Here is a 16,227-nt window from a genome sequence, read left to right on the forward strand (position 1 = left end):
GAGTTTACAATGAAGAAGGACACATCAGTGTTCAGACCTTCATCATTTCAGGCAGATTTGTTTTTATGTAACCATAACTACCATTGAATTTCGAGACCGTTGTGTCTGCACATTCTCATGTACAATGAATTCAATAAGTTTGCTGGTAAATGTCAAAGTGTTAAAGTTGTGCACAATGTTAGTGTTGTGCATTGTAGTGTACTTACAAAATGCCAATTCGATACAGTCTTACTGTATCGAATTCAGTCAGGACACATACATTTAACAACCTTTAAAATTGAAATAGTAGCCCTCTACCAAAGGTAACAGTATCTAAGGTGTAAAGTAACGGTATCTAAACCCTAACGGTAAATTGTTTGTTACATTGTTGACACTGAAAAGGTTTCTCTCCTGTGTGTGTTCTCATATGTTCTCAGGCCTATCCAAACATGAGCATAATGACAACACAAAATAACACAACAGCCTACCGTTATAATATTTAGTGATTTATTCATTACTTGAATTTCAACGTTAACCTAGGGGAGTCAGGTGGCTGAACGGTGAGGGAATCGGGCTGGTAATCTGAAGGTTGTCAGTTCCATTCCCGGCCGAGCCAAATGACGTTGTGTCCTTGGGCAAGGCACTTCACCCTACTTGCCTTGGGGGAATGTTCCTGTACTTCCTGTAAGTCGCTCTGGATAAGACCGTCTGCTAAATCACTAAGTGTAAATCTAACTTCACCTAATTTCAACGTTAACCTCACCTAATGAGATGGGTGGGCACAAGTCCACTCTTGGTTTAATTTTGGAGACCACCACTCGCAGATCAACCTCCACGTTCAGTCGCAAAATGTATTTATTTTTAAGGTACGTGAGTGCCGACTCAAAAAAAGAAAGTGCTGGCTATTTCGCACAACTAGCCTAAGTATTGTCAACAGCAACAGTAGCCTACAGCTGCCTTGGATAGCTGTGGGTATTCCATCTCCACTGAAATCCAAAACTCAGCCAGTGTCTTGGTATTAAACACTGCCTTTAACGTTCGGTCGCTTCACAGTATTTAAAGTGGAAGGTAACGGTATCTAAGGTGGAAGGTAACGGTATCTAAGGTGGAAGGTGCTCCTTGCTTGGCACCAGCACATACAACAAGGGAGGAAGCAAAGCATATAAATACCCGCTGGACAGGAAATTAATACAAACTTACGTAATTTCTCATTACATAAATCAAACAGGTCTTCTGGCATAAAATTAAGCAATAAGCCCATTATCTGTTTTGCGCTGATTTTAGAACAGGTAAGGGAGTTTTAGCCACACCGAGAAGCAGGGCTTATTGCTTTTCTAAAACTGTTACTGCAAATATTTGATATGGTTTCATAAATAAAGAAAACTAAATTTAAGAAACAAAATAGTTTAATAAACTGTCATTCTTCCGCCACTACAAAGTATAGTTCATACATAAATCTTAGCCACGCAACTGCCTTGCCTCTGCCAACGCTTCGATTTCAGCCTCTGTCTTCTCTGCATGCCTGGCCTTTTTAAACTCTTTCTCCTCCATTCTGTCAATAGTCTCCCACCACTTGTCAAACGTTAGCCCACCCAGCAAATCAAAATTCACAACAAATTCTGCCATTCTCTAGCCTGACGTTGTCATACTCATAATTCTAGTCAGAATATGAGTCTGAAAACTCTCCGCTGGGCTGTGACTACCGGGCGTGTTTCAACCAAACTCGTAAAACAAATGCCTCTTCGCTCAATTGGATAGACCTACAACCAATCAGAGCAACATAATATGTTGTTTGTTGAAAACGAATTCAACCCAAGCGCTCTTTCGTGACGTTGTTGATTACGTTACTGTTGATCATCTGTCCATCATCGTATAAAGCCCGCCCTGGCAATTTCATTGGTCCGTCCCGAGTCTGGTTTTCTGTAGTTGTCCCCAATACGAGATTCTCCATCCCAACTTCCCGAACAAATCTTTTAGTGGGCGGGGAGAAGTTGGGCTAGCAGCCAGGCTAGCCATTCTCTGTACGACTAGGTTGATTACTACCTTGTAACATCTTTTTTTATTTGAAATATTCGATGTGCAGTAATATGGGACGTTGTAATAGAATGTTATGAGGACAACTTGAAAGGTAATACTGGAATTTACAATAGCATGGAACACGATATAAGCAATCACAATCAAGTATCGGAACAACCAGTTTTAGAAAATTACATCATTCAAACTATGGTTTCTCTCCTGTGTGTTTTTCTCATGTGCCTAACAAGATTACTTTTGTAAGCAAATCGGTCGTCACATTGTTGACACTGAAAAGGTTTCTCTCCTGTGTGTATTACCATGTGACGAACATGATGACTTTTCTGAGCAAATTGTTTGTTACATTGTTGACACTGAAAAGGTTTCTCTCCTGTGTGTATTTTCATGTGACTAACAAGATAACTTTCATGAGCAAATTGTTTGTAACATTGTTGACACTGAAAAGGCTTCTCTCCTGTGTGATTTCTAATGTGCCTAGCAAGATTACTTTCATGAGCAAATTGTTTGTTACATTGTTCACACTGAAAAGGTTTCTCTCCTGTGTGTCTTCTCATGTGAGTAACAAGAACACTTTTGTAAGCAAATCGGTCTTCGCATTGTTGACACTGAAAAGGTTTCTCTCCTGTGTGTCTTATCATGTGACAAACAAGATGACCTTTCTGAGCAAATTGTTTGTAACATTGTTGACACTGAAAAGGCTTCTCTCCTGTGTGATTTCTAATGTGCCTAGCAAGATTACTTTCATGAGCAAATTGTTTGTTACATTGTTGACACTGAAAAGGTTTTTCTCCTGTGTGTGTTCTCATGTGACTAACAAAATTTACTCTTTGAGCAAATAGTTTGTTACATTGTTGACACTGAAAAGGTTTCTCTCCTGTGTGTATTCTCATGTGATTAACAAGATGACCTTTCTGAGCAAATTGTTTGTTACATTGTTGACATTGAAAACGTTTTTCCCCTGTGTGTCTTCTCATGTGACCTACAAGACTACTTTTGCCAGCAAATCGGTCGTCACATTGTTGACACTGATGAGGCTTCTCTATGTGACTTCCCTGTGGTCTATTGTCCCTTGAAAGAGCCTCATTATTTTGTGTTCTGTTCTGTAAAAGCATCACTCCTCCATTTTCCTCCTCCTCCAAAGTCTGAGCTGCAGGACAGTCTGCAGCTACAACAGAGAGGGGCTGAGAGTCACTGCCTGGTTCTGGTGCTGCACAGTTTTGTCCATCAGGCTCTGCTTTGATTTGCTCCTCAGTTGTGTTGGTGGGTAGAGAGTCTCCTTCTCTGTTTTCCACTTTAACAGTCTGGTGAAGATGTGAACATTCAGAGGAGTCCTCCTGATCAGAGTCATGTTTCACACTGAGAGAAGTGAATATGGAGTTTGTAGTTTCAGACTGCAGTCCTTGGAGCTGCTCTTCCTCCTGACTGGTCCACAGCTCCAGTTCCTCTTTAATCTGTGGGGGCTCCGGGAGAGAGAGCTGCTGCACATCTAGAGGAAGGAGAACAATTATATTTAGCCACCATTATTTAGCAATTTAACATTTAAAACCAAACATTGTGAAATGGAAGGGATTTTCCAAATCAAATGTATTTGGGTGTGCTCATGCCTTCGGCAAGCACAACCATTGTTCTCTCACATATATTATTATTGTTTATTTTTACCCCCTAAGGATCAGTCAATATTTGGACTATATAGACAACGCCTGTGTCAAAATGTTCGTCTTGGTCTCAATTGCGTTGCTTGTATTTTTATTTACGTTCCGTTGCACAGTTTAGGAGGTTACAAAGTTTTTGTGGCAAAAAGTGCCTTTAGTCACGAAGGGTACTCAGTGCTAGCTACGTCACCACGTCAGCACACGTTAGCAACGACGCATGGATTGATGTGCTGTTGCACAGCGAGTATCGTGCCGTGGTGTACTAGCAGCACATGTACATTTAAGCAAATCAAGACTTGCATGTACTGTAAGTAATGTCAAATTAAATAATGTATTTAAACTCAAGCTTGTGTGGTGCGTTGCTGTCTTCAATGCCACAGCCTAAACTTTATGTCAAAAGAAACATTTTTATTTCTGGTGCTTTTAAACAATCTCCTCAGTGACGTTTGGCTAGTAACAGCAGCTAGCTTGCTCGTAGCAAACTTCTTTTGACTTAGCCATTTCCCCCTAAATTAATGTCAAACTTGTTTACGTTTTTGGGGGCATCTTTTCAGTTAGCAGACGGTACTGTTTGAATCATGATTCCATCTAAAATACTGCTGGTGACAACGTTGTTACAGTAGCTTGTTTCAAAGGGGGTTCGCTTGTTTCAAATGGGGTTCTTGAGTAGGCTAAATGCTTGAAAATATCACTTAATGGGAAAAACTTAAGGGGACGGACCCACCCGCAAGCGAGAACACCCTACAATTTCCCCAGAAATTGTACCCTCTCTAGTTTGTCTTATTTTGTAAGTCACAGAGGGTTTCACTTATGGCTTAGATTGGCACCTATAACCCACCTGAACTCTCAAGGAAGACAAGGAAAACATGTTAGAAACCTGGGGAGGAGCAGCTGGGTGAGGGCTCCCCTCCTCCAGAGACGGTTGGTGACAGAGATGCAGAGAAGGCTGGAGACAGTTAAGTAAGAGTGGAGAATATATGGTAGGGTCCACCTTCTGTGATTCCAACATGGAAGGAACGGAGGCTAAGATGGGTGCTGACCACCTCGGTCAAGGAGCGGTCTGTATTTACAGGGTTAGTCAGGGAACAGTCTGTATTTACAGGGTTAGTCAGGGAACAGTCTGTATCTACCAGCCATTTCACAGAGGTCCCATTAGAGGATCACTGTAAATCCGACCTGAGTTAATCTGAGCGATCATCTTCATCCTTTGATGAACCATGTCTATCCTGACGAAGGTCTCTTCCAGGATAGGGAGGCCTCACAAAGTGATCTCATAGGCTACAGCCTTCAGTCACCAGATCTCAGCTCATTCTAAAACCCAGGTGATCATGTGACCCCCTCCGCATTCTAGACACAACAGAGTATAACATGAAGGTATGAATATCAGACCTATTCGTTGTAGCTTGATCTCAGGTTGAGTAACAACGTCCAACAGCCGTTGTAGCCGTGCACTCTCCTCCTTGGAACGAGAGATGTCTTCCTGGTACCCTGCAAATGGTTTCTCAGCGGCCCAGTAAATCTTCAAAGCTGCTGTTGTCAGTATTTCACCAAAAAGTTCTCTTATCACATTTAATTGAGACATTCTGATGTTTAAAAACGTGGATTCTTTAAATCTAGGATCTGTAGTTTCAGACTGCAGTCCTTGGAGCAGCTCTTCCTCCTGACTGGTCCACAGCTCCTGTTCCTCTTTAATCTGTGGGAGCTCCGAGAGAGGGAATTGCTGCACATCTAAGGGGAAAAGAACAGTTATATTTAGACACCACTATTTTGAGATAGAAACCATGTGATCAGTTTTGAGGAGTACACTTGATGTTGTCAAGAAGGGCTGGTTGTTTTTCTGACGTGGTCGGCTGAGACTGATATATTTTTAGGGCAAGATATCAAACAGCAACCAATTAGCAATAAAATAATGTATCCTAGATAGTGATCTCAGGACTCTGATCCGAACAGGCCGGTTGATATTAAACAATGTAAAGTCCCAGTAGATTGACTAATATTTAAACGGGGTACAACTATAGGCAGAAAACAAGGGGGACACAAACCCCCATCCTGGTAAAAATAGGACTTGTCCCCCCCCTATAAATCACTCTAAACATAAGGACATTTAAATAATATTATTAATATACATTTAACTAATTACAATGTATGTCTTACAGCAGTAATTTTGAAGTCACCTTCGGGAATTGCTCTTGAGACAATGTCCCCCCAAAATTCATGGCAGATTTTCGCCACTGGGTACAACTCCACTCCGCCCTTCCTTGACGTTCGATTCAATACGTTTGCAAGCTCGTGGCAGCGTTCCACGAAGTCTATAACAAAAGCATTTGGCTCAAGGGCTACATTGAAACCAACACGCTAGTTATTTGGCCATTGGTTGGAGCCAGCCTTGGACAAAAAATATGTTGCATTCTGACTGTCCACCCTACCTGTTCGTTGTATCTTGATCTCCGGTGGAGTAACAATGTCCAACAATCGTTTAAGCCGCGCGCTCTCCTCCTTGGAATTATAGATTTCTTCTTGGAACTCAGCAAACGTTTTTTCAAAGGCCCCGAAAATCTCCAAAGCTGCAGTTGTTAGTCTCTCACGGATAAATTCTCTGAACAAATCACATTTTGACATCTTGGTGGGGTAAAAGCGATACTCTGCCCAAAGAGGTTAGCTATTAGCACCTGGGTCCTTCCTAAGGGTTACAAAGTAGCGACGCACAACTCCTGTCGAAGGGAAACAACATCGAGCTTCCGTTTACTTCCGGGTAGTGATGGGCTGCTCGGTACTAAGGTGTCGATACTGTTCCGACCAAGCCCCCACCCCTCGCCCCTCGGCTTGAAGCAACGGCCCCGGTGGATGTAGGTGGTATTGCATTACGGTTATGTTTCCAACTCTTCCGGTCGTTTTTATTCTATTAACTCCAGCCACCATTTACAAAACTATCTCCCCCAATAATTTTTGTTGGATTCTCGAACCTGGCTCATACTATTAGCTTTTTCATAGAATAATTTTTCCCGATTTTTGCTAAGTTTGAGACTAATCCGAAATGGGTAAACTAGCACCCCATTCATTTGCTTATGTCAATAAAAGTTGCCTGCAAATGTGCTCGCGGATACTAACAGGGAACGAGCACAAAAGTTCACATTGGCCGATAGCCGATTTACATTGAGCTGAATGGGTCATAGACTTATATTGAATGAGCACAGGGAGAAATGGCTTGAGTTGCCTGCCTTGTTGTAGCAAGTTTAGCAAATCGTTATCACACATACATGAAATGTTGTTAATATAGTTTATTCCCGTTATTTAAAAACGAATTAGATTTTTCGTAAAAACGTTCATGACATGATGGCAAATACGTTATGTTTAGGCCGAATCCCAATACTCCCCCTTACCCCTTCCCCTTCCCCTTAGTTTGGCGCATTCCCGTGAGAGCTAGTGGTGTCCCAATACTCTTTTGGAGCTAGGGGAAGGGCTAAGACTAAGGGGTATACACCCCTTAAAACCAAGTAAGATCGGGAGCTTACTTGAAACCTAGGGCTATGTGAAAACTGCGTGACCGGCAACAATGGCGACCAAATCATCCAGAGAGTCCGATAAATGTAATATTTTCGGCTTAATTAATTGATAAAAGAATTATGACAGTCTTGTTTTGTGTTATATACAGTCATGAACATATATATTTGCAACCATTTTCCTAATTGAAACGTTTAAAAAAATTGCTAGTTTGGTACGCTAATGTTACAGTTCTGAATTGCACAACAGTCCCGCATTTCTTTGACTAGCATGTCTACAGTTCTAAGTAAACTCCATTAGCAGCGAATTTCGTTTAATATCAGTGCATAACACTACTTGCTTTGGAGATATCGATACGTGCTAGATGACATACCTGTAACCAAGTGGCGTCCCATTTCCTAGGGCTATGTAGCACTTACCCCTTACTTTTGAGGGCCAAGGGCTAGGGGTAAATTAAGGGGAAGGGGTAAGGGAAAGGGGTAAGGGGTAAATTAAGGGGAAGGGGTAAGGGGAAGTTGTAAGGGGAAGGGGTAAGGGGTAAGGGGTAAGGGGGAGTATTGGGATTCGGCCTAAGCGCGAGCATAGATTGTTGACATGTCTATCTGGAGCAAAGACGAAGATTAATACTTTAACTGTTAACCACAATAGGAAATGATATATATTTAAATAATGTTAGTCTTGCCTTCAGAAGCTTTTGTTAAACACACCCATTATTTTTTTTTTTGATCATGCCAAACTGCTTTTGTGGGACAATGAAGGTCCTCAGTGACTATGTTTCACCCCCACTTACATCTGATGGTAATGTCTTGTAGCCTATATGGTTCTATGAATATGCCCCTTTCAAAGGCAAATGTTCAATAAAGTATATTTTAGACACACTTCTCGAGCTTTTATTTATTACATTATCAACACGTCTTGTTAGATCACGTTATATCTATTAATAGACGTTTGGTTTACTAGGTTGAACATATAAAACACAGGTCGCATTTTGACACTGATGTGAAATTGAAGGCAGTGTGAATTTCGTGGCATTTCGTTTGAATACAAAGTTGACAGTAAGCTATGGTAAGTCTGCATTATGGAAGATTTTGGTTACCAAAATAACTAAGCTTTCTTTGCCTGGCGAGAACAACGACGGAGCTGTTCATGTTAACAGTTTATTTCATCCGATACAATGCGTTGGAAATCATACTCATATCACGAAGAAAAAAAGCAACATATGTGATGAGTTCCATCTAGAATAGCCCTATATTTAGCCCTATAGCCTATTTCTAAAAAACAAGTAGAAAGAATACCATACAGTGACAGAATACATTTCCGTTAAGTTTGCATCATGTCTCTGATTCTTATCGGACTTTCTACCCATAGATTCTGCCTTAGCTCACACGCTCGTAACCATATAAATCTATGCTCGCGACTGGTTGTCGCAAAGTATGACGTGTACAGCTAGTTGCAAGCGTGCACGAGGTCTCGGAGCAAGGGAAAAAAAGAGCCACTGTTTAAAGCTAGACCGGAAGACACGGAAGTGGAAATATGGCCGCACCCGGTCTCGCGCTCTCGCTTGCCTCACTGCGCCACTGAGCACTTTTCATAGAAATTAATGGGGACGCCATCTTGGAAGACAAAAGTAGCTTGCTCTAGTTATATTAACTCTATGGTTCAGACACATTCAACACTCACTGCATCGGAACAACGTTTCGAGACGGGTTTAAAAACACTCCCGGTCACGTGTCAAATTGATTCGAAACGTTTTGTGACGTGATTTTGAACGAAACCTGTCTCGTACTTGCCAAAAGACTCTGACGTGTCGGGGTATAAAATTAGGCGGCAGAGCCACAAAGGTTTTGAATGCGTGAGACAATGGCGTGAAATAAGTGCCAGGACATGGAGCGCTCTGTAAAAGAATATCTGTGTACTTGTAGAAAAGATTTGTAACTTGTAAAAAAAAGTTTGGTGTCTCTGTAGAAGGAGGCGGGATCACCGCTCCCAAAACCATCTCTAAGCCGAACAAATATAGAAAAGTGAGATCCTCAAGGATCACAATGATTCTTGCTTAGAGACTTGTTGCTCTTGTGGTTAGTGGTAACTGAGTTACATTTTTGTACTCGCTGTGATATATTGTTTTTAATTTTGCTTGTTTTTCCACAGGTACACTTGCACTTATAGTGGTTCATGTTGTTTAATTGTAACTTGTTTAACTACATGCTCTTATGGTTCTTCACTTTGGCACTTATTTTGGTTGTTCACAATATGTGCTTCATGTTTTGGCTACTCGCAATGTTTTGGGGCTATATTGTTGTTATTATCAGTGACCTATGCACTTTGTAAAGCTCTCTCTTGGAAGTCACTTTGGATAAAAGCGTCTGTTAAATGAATAAATGTAATGAGACGTTATATACAACCTATAAATGAATATGTAACCACTGTATACTAAGTTTATCGTCTCAAACAGTTCGGAAATTATATATGGGCTTAATTGAATTGTTAGAATGAAAGTTCTCTCCCATATTCGATACCACACTATCTGCATTGCAGGACGGCAATACTTCCGTTCAAGCACAAGGATCCTTAACATCAAGATGTGGAATTAGCTATAAGAATGTTAGTCATGCCATATTCATAGTTGCCAGCAGATGTCGCTGTTGAGTAAAGGTTTCGAGCGTTTCAAAGGCCCGACTCCAATGTTTCAATTGTCTCGGTGTTTCGAAAAGCCTCGATTTGCCCATCACTACTTCCGGGAAGGCTAGTCTTGAGAGGTGCATAGATGCGTCGTTTACTGAACCAATGCATTAGGTGTGTTTGACATGGACTGACTTCATGCAGCGCTGCAGCCGGCTGCAGGCGGCTGACTTGAAACAGTGAATTCTGGTTAGACTTTTTGTCCGACTTGAGTCGGCGCCGAGACTAGGTCACTGTGACGTAGCCATCAAAGTACCGTGAGATCGATTCGAGAACTGCCGGCTGTGTAGCCGAGCGCATTTTCTCAAGAGCAACTGCACGGGTTCTAATGACGACACAGCTATTTCATGATTTGCCAGACTCACACACGACAACGTTGACGCGTGTTTTGTCATTATTCCGACACCTTCAATTTTGCCAATGCTCAAATCCGGACCAAACTGTTTAATTAAATAAAAAATGTGTTGAAGAAAGGGTTTTAGTCCGTCTCTTCACTAACCGAAAGACTAAGTTTAATTATAGAGGAAGTAAAGTAAGCAAACAGCGCTTGATCGGCCATAACTGACATCAATGCAGAAAACCACGAGAACCTGGAATATCCGACTTCACAGAGGCGTTTTCAACTCCTCCCCGACTGCAAGCGGGTACTATCGCCCGTCGTTTCATGCAGCCACAGTGCATATCGAACGCACCTAATGTCAACAACTATCAGCTAATGTCCATAGATCTATATTTCAAACGGTGGAGTGTAGAAATGAGACTACCTCCATTTGAAAAAATCGTTCCTCCTGAGCCCAAATTGTGCAGTGCACCAATATCGGTCCGGGTATGTCGATTCACACTTTGTCTTTTCCCTTCTCAATTCTCAGAGGTGATCAGTCTGTTAGATTAGATACCTGTTTTAGATGGGTATGCTTTTCATCTACAGGGACAGTCTGGCCGTTTATAAACCAATACAATGATGCTGGTGATGTATGTTAATGAGATCATTATATATAACAAGTTTCATCTACACATCAGTCTTCCTCAGGCATCTAGGGACATCTGTCATTTAACCTTTCAAAGCATATTTTAGAAAATATCTTCTCTTTCTTCCACCTTTCAAAACTAATGGTATTTAAGGTGGAAAGTAACGGTATCTAAGGTGGAAGGTAACGGTATCTAAGGTGGAAGGTAATGGTATCTAAGGTGGAAGGTGCTCCTTGCTTGGCACCAGCACTATACAACAAGGGAGGAAGCAAAGCATATAAATACCCACTGGACAGGAAATCAATTCAAACTCATATAATTTCACCTTAAGTTAAACCAAACTGGTCTACTGGCATAAAACATTGCCTCATTTATACTATTGTTTCTCTCCTGTGTGTTTTTTCATGTGACGAACAAGATAACCTTTCTGAGCAAATCGTTTGTTACATTGTCGACACTGAAACAGTTTCTCTATGTGTTTTCTAATGTGAGCAACAAGACCACATTTGTGAGCAAATCGTTCGTCACATTGTTGACACTGAAACGGTTTCTCTCCTGTGTGTCTTCTCATGTGTTGACGAAGATTACCTTTGTCAGCAAATTGTCTGTTACATTTTTGACACTGAAAAGGTTTCTCTCCTGTGTGTGTTCTTATGTGACTAACAAGATTAACTTTCTGAGTAAATTGTTTGTTACATTGCTGACACTGAAAAGGTTTCTCTCCTGTGTGTGTTCTCATGTGACAAACAAGATGACCTTTCTGAGCAAATCGTTTGTTACATTGTTGACATTGAAAAGGTTTCTTTCCTGTGTGTGTTCTCATGTGCATAATCAAATGATATTCAGATATAGAAGTTTTGTTACATTGTTGACACTGATGTATTGTTTTTACTCTGTGACTTCCCTGTGGTCTATTGTCCCTTGGAAGACCCTCGTTGTTCTGTGTTCTGTTCTGTAAAAGCAGCACTCCTCCATGTTCCTCCTCCAAACTCTGAGCTGCAGGACAGTCTGCAGCTACAACAGAGAGGGGCTGAGAGTCACTGCCTGATTCTGGTGCTGCAGAGTCTTGTCCATCAGTCTCTGCTTTAATTTGCTCCTCAGTTGTGTTGGTGGATAGAGAGTCTCCTTCTCTGTCCTCCACTTTAACAATCTGGAAAAGATGTGAACATTCAGAGGAGCCCTCCTGGTCAAAATCATGTTCCACACTGAGAGAAGTGCAGATGTAGTCTTTAGTTTCAGACTGCAGTCCTTGGAGCTGCTCTTCCTCCTGACTGGTCCACAGCTCCTGTTCCTCTTTAATCTGTGGGGGCTCTGGGGGAGAGACCTCTTGCACTTCAGGGGGAAGAAAAGGCAAGACAACAGTTAGATGCAGCCTAACATGTCTGACAGATAGAAACCATGTGATCAGGTGTGAAGAGCACACTGGATGGTGTCAAAAAGGGATGGCTGTTTTTCTGAGACTCTGCTATGTTTTTTAGGGCAAGATGTCAAACAGCCATCCCAGAGACCAATTAGCAATAAAATAATGTATCTTAGTAGATAGTGATCTCAGGACTCTGATCCGAACAGACCGATCCAGCCTGTTTGACCTTTTATCTTAGAAAGTGTGTGTGTGTGTGTGTGTGTGTGGGGGGAGTGTAAACTAAGTAAATAGCTTTTCCTCATGCTTTTAACAAAGGTAGCACATCACAAATACGTTGAGTGTACTTGCTGTTCCGACTCGATCTTGAAATGGTGTACATCAATGGAAGCACAAGAATCGTAGCTTTTCAATGATGTATGGCATGCTAGAGTATGTATGTATGGAGTATGTATGGAGTGCTAAACGTTGTGTGACGTAGGGTGTTAATTTGTCTATAGACCAATTATCACCCTACGTCACACAACTGTCGAGCAGGCTCAACTGCGCATGTCGGTTGCAAAAGGCGAACTTCTCCCCGGTCTATTACACTTGGAGTGTCGATCAGGTCATCATATATCTCTGGCCACTGCATTGCAGGGCTAGATATTAACTTGTTTAGGGCTCTTGGCCTTTGGACAAATACATTTACGTTTCACATTTCTATGCACAAAAGTCACTTTACCCCGATACCCTTAAATAGCCTGACCAAGTGATCGGGCAAAACTAGCCTGGCTAATGGAGGTCGCTTTCTCAGGCAAATGACGAATGAAACAGGCTCGGTTAAAGAAATCCGAGATGCTGGCTATCTTCATCAGGATCGTATCTACATTGGGCAGTCTCCTCCCTGACGTTTCTGTTATAGAATGGAGTGAAATACAACATTGTGCACACTGCCAGTGAGCGAGTCTGACTGAGGCTAACGTCAAAACAATGTAACGGGGACGCAGGCTCACTCAGATTGCCAGTTTAAACAAATCAGAAAAATAATCAGACCAGCTGGCTAAAAGCAGAATTCCCATATCTCTTGAAAGTTGCCCTGCTTGACTTTTAGATGTAGAATTGACTGTAAAATTATGAACTTAGTGACATGCCGTGAAGACATGGTTGCCGCTCGACCATGCAGTCTGTAGCGGGTGACATTCTCACTCAAATTTCAAGACTTTCGTGACCCAAATCAAAATTCTGATGCGACAGATAGATGGGTAATCGCTTTCTCTCAAACGCTGTCCTCCTCGACCTTTTTGGTCTTTTTAAATCTAACTATTTGTATGATCCATGTGGTCCTTTTGCCATTTAAAATGCTATCCTTTCCCGGTTTTCTGCAACCACATTCCGCGCGCATCCTGAATGTTTACAAACAAATAATTAGTCAATAGATGGTTTTCACCGACGTCACGTTCTGGGCGGTAACCCGGATGCGCGGCCATTGTGGAGGTACTCGGTGTAAACAAACTGAACGGAGTGCATGGAGTATTGTGCGCTTTGAATACTTTAAGTGAATATAGCCATGTCTAAACAACCGAAAAGCTCATCAAATCGCGTCCAAGATGCAAAGGCATTGAGGGAAGGACTCTGACCACAAGAAAAGGCACAATATTTCGAGAAATTACGATTTATTGGCGTAGATCCCTACGAGTTAGATCCCTCTTCTTGGATCCGTGACAACCCGATGATTCGTCCTTCAGTTGCATATCCCGATATAGTCAACAACCTGGTTTTCTCGCCGAGCCCATACACAGCGGAAGACCTTAAATCCTACAAAGATTTGAAGGCCTATAACCAGATGGTGTGTGGATGGGTGAGGGAGACGCAGTAACAAGTTAATGCTATCAACGGCCGTTGTGTTTTGAAGGCCAAAGTAAGTAATGCAATAACGTCATTAACCCACTTAACCTTAACTGTATGATATCATTGCGATACTCAAGGTGTAGCAAAGTGACTCTCAAACGTGTTTTTTCCCTTGCAGATCTTGGTTGAGCATTGCCAACCACAAGTACCTCCTTTCCTTTGATAATCTCTGGTTTTCCTGTCCCTGGTTTTTAATAACTTTTGGAAGTCGCTAATATTCCAAATGTTTTTCTCGATCTGCCCTATTGGTACAACCTGAAACACGGCAATAATTAACCATTTTCCTTGACGATGTTCGGTATATACTTCAGTGTCTGTGCTTTGTTGTGATGCGGAGTGCCTCCAATATGGCGACTTCTGGTCTGATGACGTGTCGTGAAAACCCCTTTGCAACCTCGTGGCGGCGTCCCACAAAGTTTAACAGGGGTGGGCAAACTTGTTAGCACAAGAAGGGCCACAATGAAACCAATAGAATCTATAAGCTAGTTATTTGGCGGTTGGTTGAAGCAAGCCTTGACCCAAAATATGTTGCGTTGTTACTGTCCACCCTACCTGTTCGTTGTATCTCGATCTCCGGTAGAGTAACAATGTCCAACAAACGTTTGAGCCGCGCGCTCTCCTCCTTCGAATTATAGACTTCTTCTTGTAACTCAGAAAACGTTTTTTCAACGGCCCCGAAAATCTCCAAAGCTGCCGTTGTTAGTCTCTCACAGATAAATCCTCTAAGCAAATCTAATTTTGACATGTTGGTGGAGTAAAACTGATAGTCTGCACAACGAAAATAACTATTAGCACCTGGGTTATTACTTAGTGTTAAAAAGTAGCGACCCACGCCTGCTGTCGGAGGTGAACAACGTCGAGCTTCTGTCTACTTCCGGGAAGGCTAGTCTCGGGAAGGGCATAGCTGTGTCGTTTACTGAACCAACGCATTGTCAATCACTATCAGCTAATGTCCATAGATTTCAAACGGTGGAGTGTAGAAATAAGACAACCTCCATTAAAAAATGAATGTCGTTCTTCCTGAGCCCGAGTTGTGATTTCAACCAGTACAGTGTTACACCCATATCGGTCCGGGACACCATTAAATATATTTTAAAGTAAAAGCTGTAGTCATCCAATTTATGTTTTATTAAAATTACCAGACCGTAAAAAATGATAAAGGCCATCGCTTTTAAGTTATCAAAGCAACAGGCAATTACAGCATGTATGGCCAAATGTTGACCAAATAATAATCTGTCAGTTGTATTGAAATCTAAAAAACATATGAAAAAATACCAATGGAACAACTCAATATTTGATGAATGCGATATGATATTATGAAGCAGTTATAAAGCACACTTTTCACATGTTGTCTTTTCCCTTCTCTAGTCTCAAAAGGTGATCAGTCTGATTAAATACCTTTCGATGGGTATGCTTTTTGTCTCAGAATCAGAAAAGGTTTTAATCGCCAGGAAAATTTACACGGACAAGGAATTTACTTTTTCCGTGTAGGAGGCTGCATACACATGTAAGAGTAAATCTTAAATAAGTGGTGTAAGTTTAAACAAGTCTAACTATACTATACAAAAGGTGCAAAGTCTGAAGGGACTACAATAAATAATTTCCATTAATGAAGTAAGAAACAACTTGGCTGAAAAGAAAGTTCCAGTGAAACGTTTTAATGTTCAAAATATACACTACTGTAATACAGACCATCTTCCCTACCATCTCTTTCTATTGTTTAGTATCATCTACACATCAGTCTTCCTCAGGCCTCTAGGGAGATCTGTCATTCTACCTTCCAAAATATTTTTGACATGAAATGCATTTTTGACATGAAATGCATGACAAACGCAGGTGCATTATCTGTCTGAATTATTCTTTATGTTGCATACGGATTTAATCTACCATTTTTTAGCAAATGGCTTTCTCCTGCTACTTGACTTCAGCCACCTCTCTAGTGCTGACAATGGTTCATAGGCCTACTGCTGAAGCTCTGGGCCTGCTGTTGAAATAAGGAAAGGCGTGAGAATATGAGACTGCTGCAGACATCTTATTTTGGGCACTGAAGGCTCCTTCGCAGTTGGCAGAGCTGATTCTGACCTAGGAACAGTAGCCTAATCTTAAATTGTATTGATAAAATAAAATAAAAAAGTGTTTTCTGCTCAGAATGGAATTGAAGCT

The 16,227-nt window shown here is 41.5% G+C and overlaps 2 protein-coding genes across 3 annotated transcripts; both read right to left on the reverse strand.

The window, feature by feature from the left end:
- Nucleotides 1–1,929: 1,929 nt before the first annotated feature.
- On the reverse strand, nt 1,930–6,507 carry LOC124483396 (zinc finger protein 260-like). Of its 2 annotated transcripts, XM_047043833.1 has the most exons (4): nt 6,092–6,507; nt 5,840–5,974; nt 5,055–5,393; nt 1,930–3,499 (listed from the first exon to the last, which is right to left on the reverse strand). In XM_047043833.1, exons 1-4 carry the CDS (start codon nt 6,282–6,284, stop codon nt 2,196–2,198), a joined length of 1,971 nt encoding a protein of 656 aa, XP_046899789.1. In that variant the 5' UTR covers nt 6,285–6,507; the 3' UTR covers nt 1,930–2,195. The 2 variants fall into 2 exon arrangements, with proteins under 2 accessions (XP_046899789.1, XP_046899790.1); XM_047043834.1 differs by lacking the exon at nt 5,840–5,974.
- Nucleotides 6,508–11,039: 4,532 nt separating this feature from the next.
- Nucleotides 11,040–15,111, reverse strand: LOC124483417 (zinc finger protein 300-like). Its single transcript, XM_047043864.1, has 2 exons — nt 14,617–15,111; nt 11,040–12,146 (listed from the first exon to the last, which is right to left on the reverse strand). The coding sequence occupies exons 1-2, from the start codon at nt 14,807–14,809 to the stop codon at nt 11,191–11,193; spliced, it is 1,149 nt and encodes a 382-aa protein (XP_046899820.1). The 5' UTR covers nt 14,810–15,111; the 3' UTR covers nt 11,040–11,190.
- Between the last annotated feature and the right edge of the window lie 1,116 nt (nt 15,112–16,227).

Source organism: Hypomesus transpacificus, chromosome 21 (genome assembly GCF_021917145.1).
Source record: "Hypomesus transpacificus isolate Combined female chromosome 21, fHypTra1, whole genome shotgun sequence".
Lineage (NCBI taxonomy): Eukaryota > Metazoa > Chordata > Actinopteri > Osmeriformes > Osmeridae > Hypomesus > Hypomesus transpacificus.

What these genes read in the sequence shown, in the direction of transcription:
- LOC124483396 (XM_047043833.1), bottom strand. Translation starts at nt 6,284, where the DNA reads ATGTCAAAATGTGATTTGTTCAGAGAATTTATCCGTGAGAGACTAACA. An exon ending in GATCAAGATACAACGAACAG is followed by an intron (nt 5,975 to 6,091) that starts GTAGGGTGGACA and finishes CTTTTGTTATAG; the next exon opens with ACTTCGTGGAACGCTGCCAC. An exon ending in CTCAAGAGCAATTCCCGAAG is followed by an intron (nt 5,394 to 5,839) that starts GTGACTTCAAAA and finishes TTTTCCCCTTAG; the next exon opens with ATGTGCAGCAATTCCCTCTC.
- LOC124483417 (XM_047043864.1), bottom strand. Translation starts at nt 14,809, where the DNA reads ATGTCAAAATTAGATTTGCTTAGAGGATTTATCTGTGAGAGACTAACA. An exon ending in GATCGAGATACAACGAACAG is followed by an intron (nt 12,147 to 14,616) that starts GTAGGGTGGACA and finishes TTCCCCCTGAAG; the next exon opens with TGCAAGAGGTCTCTCCCCCA.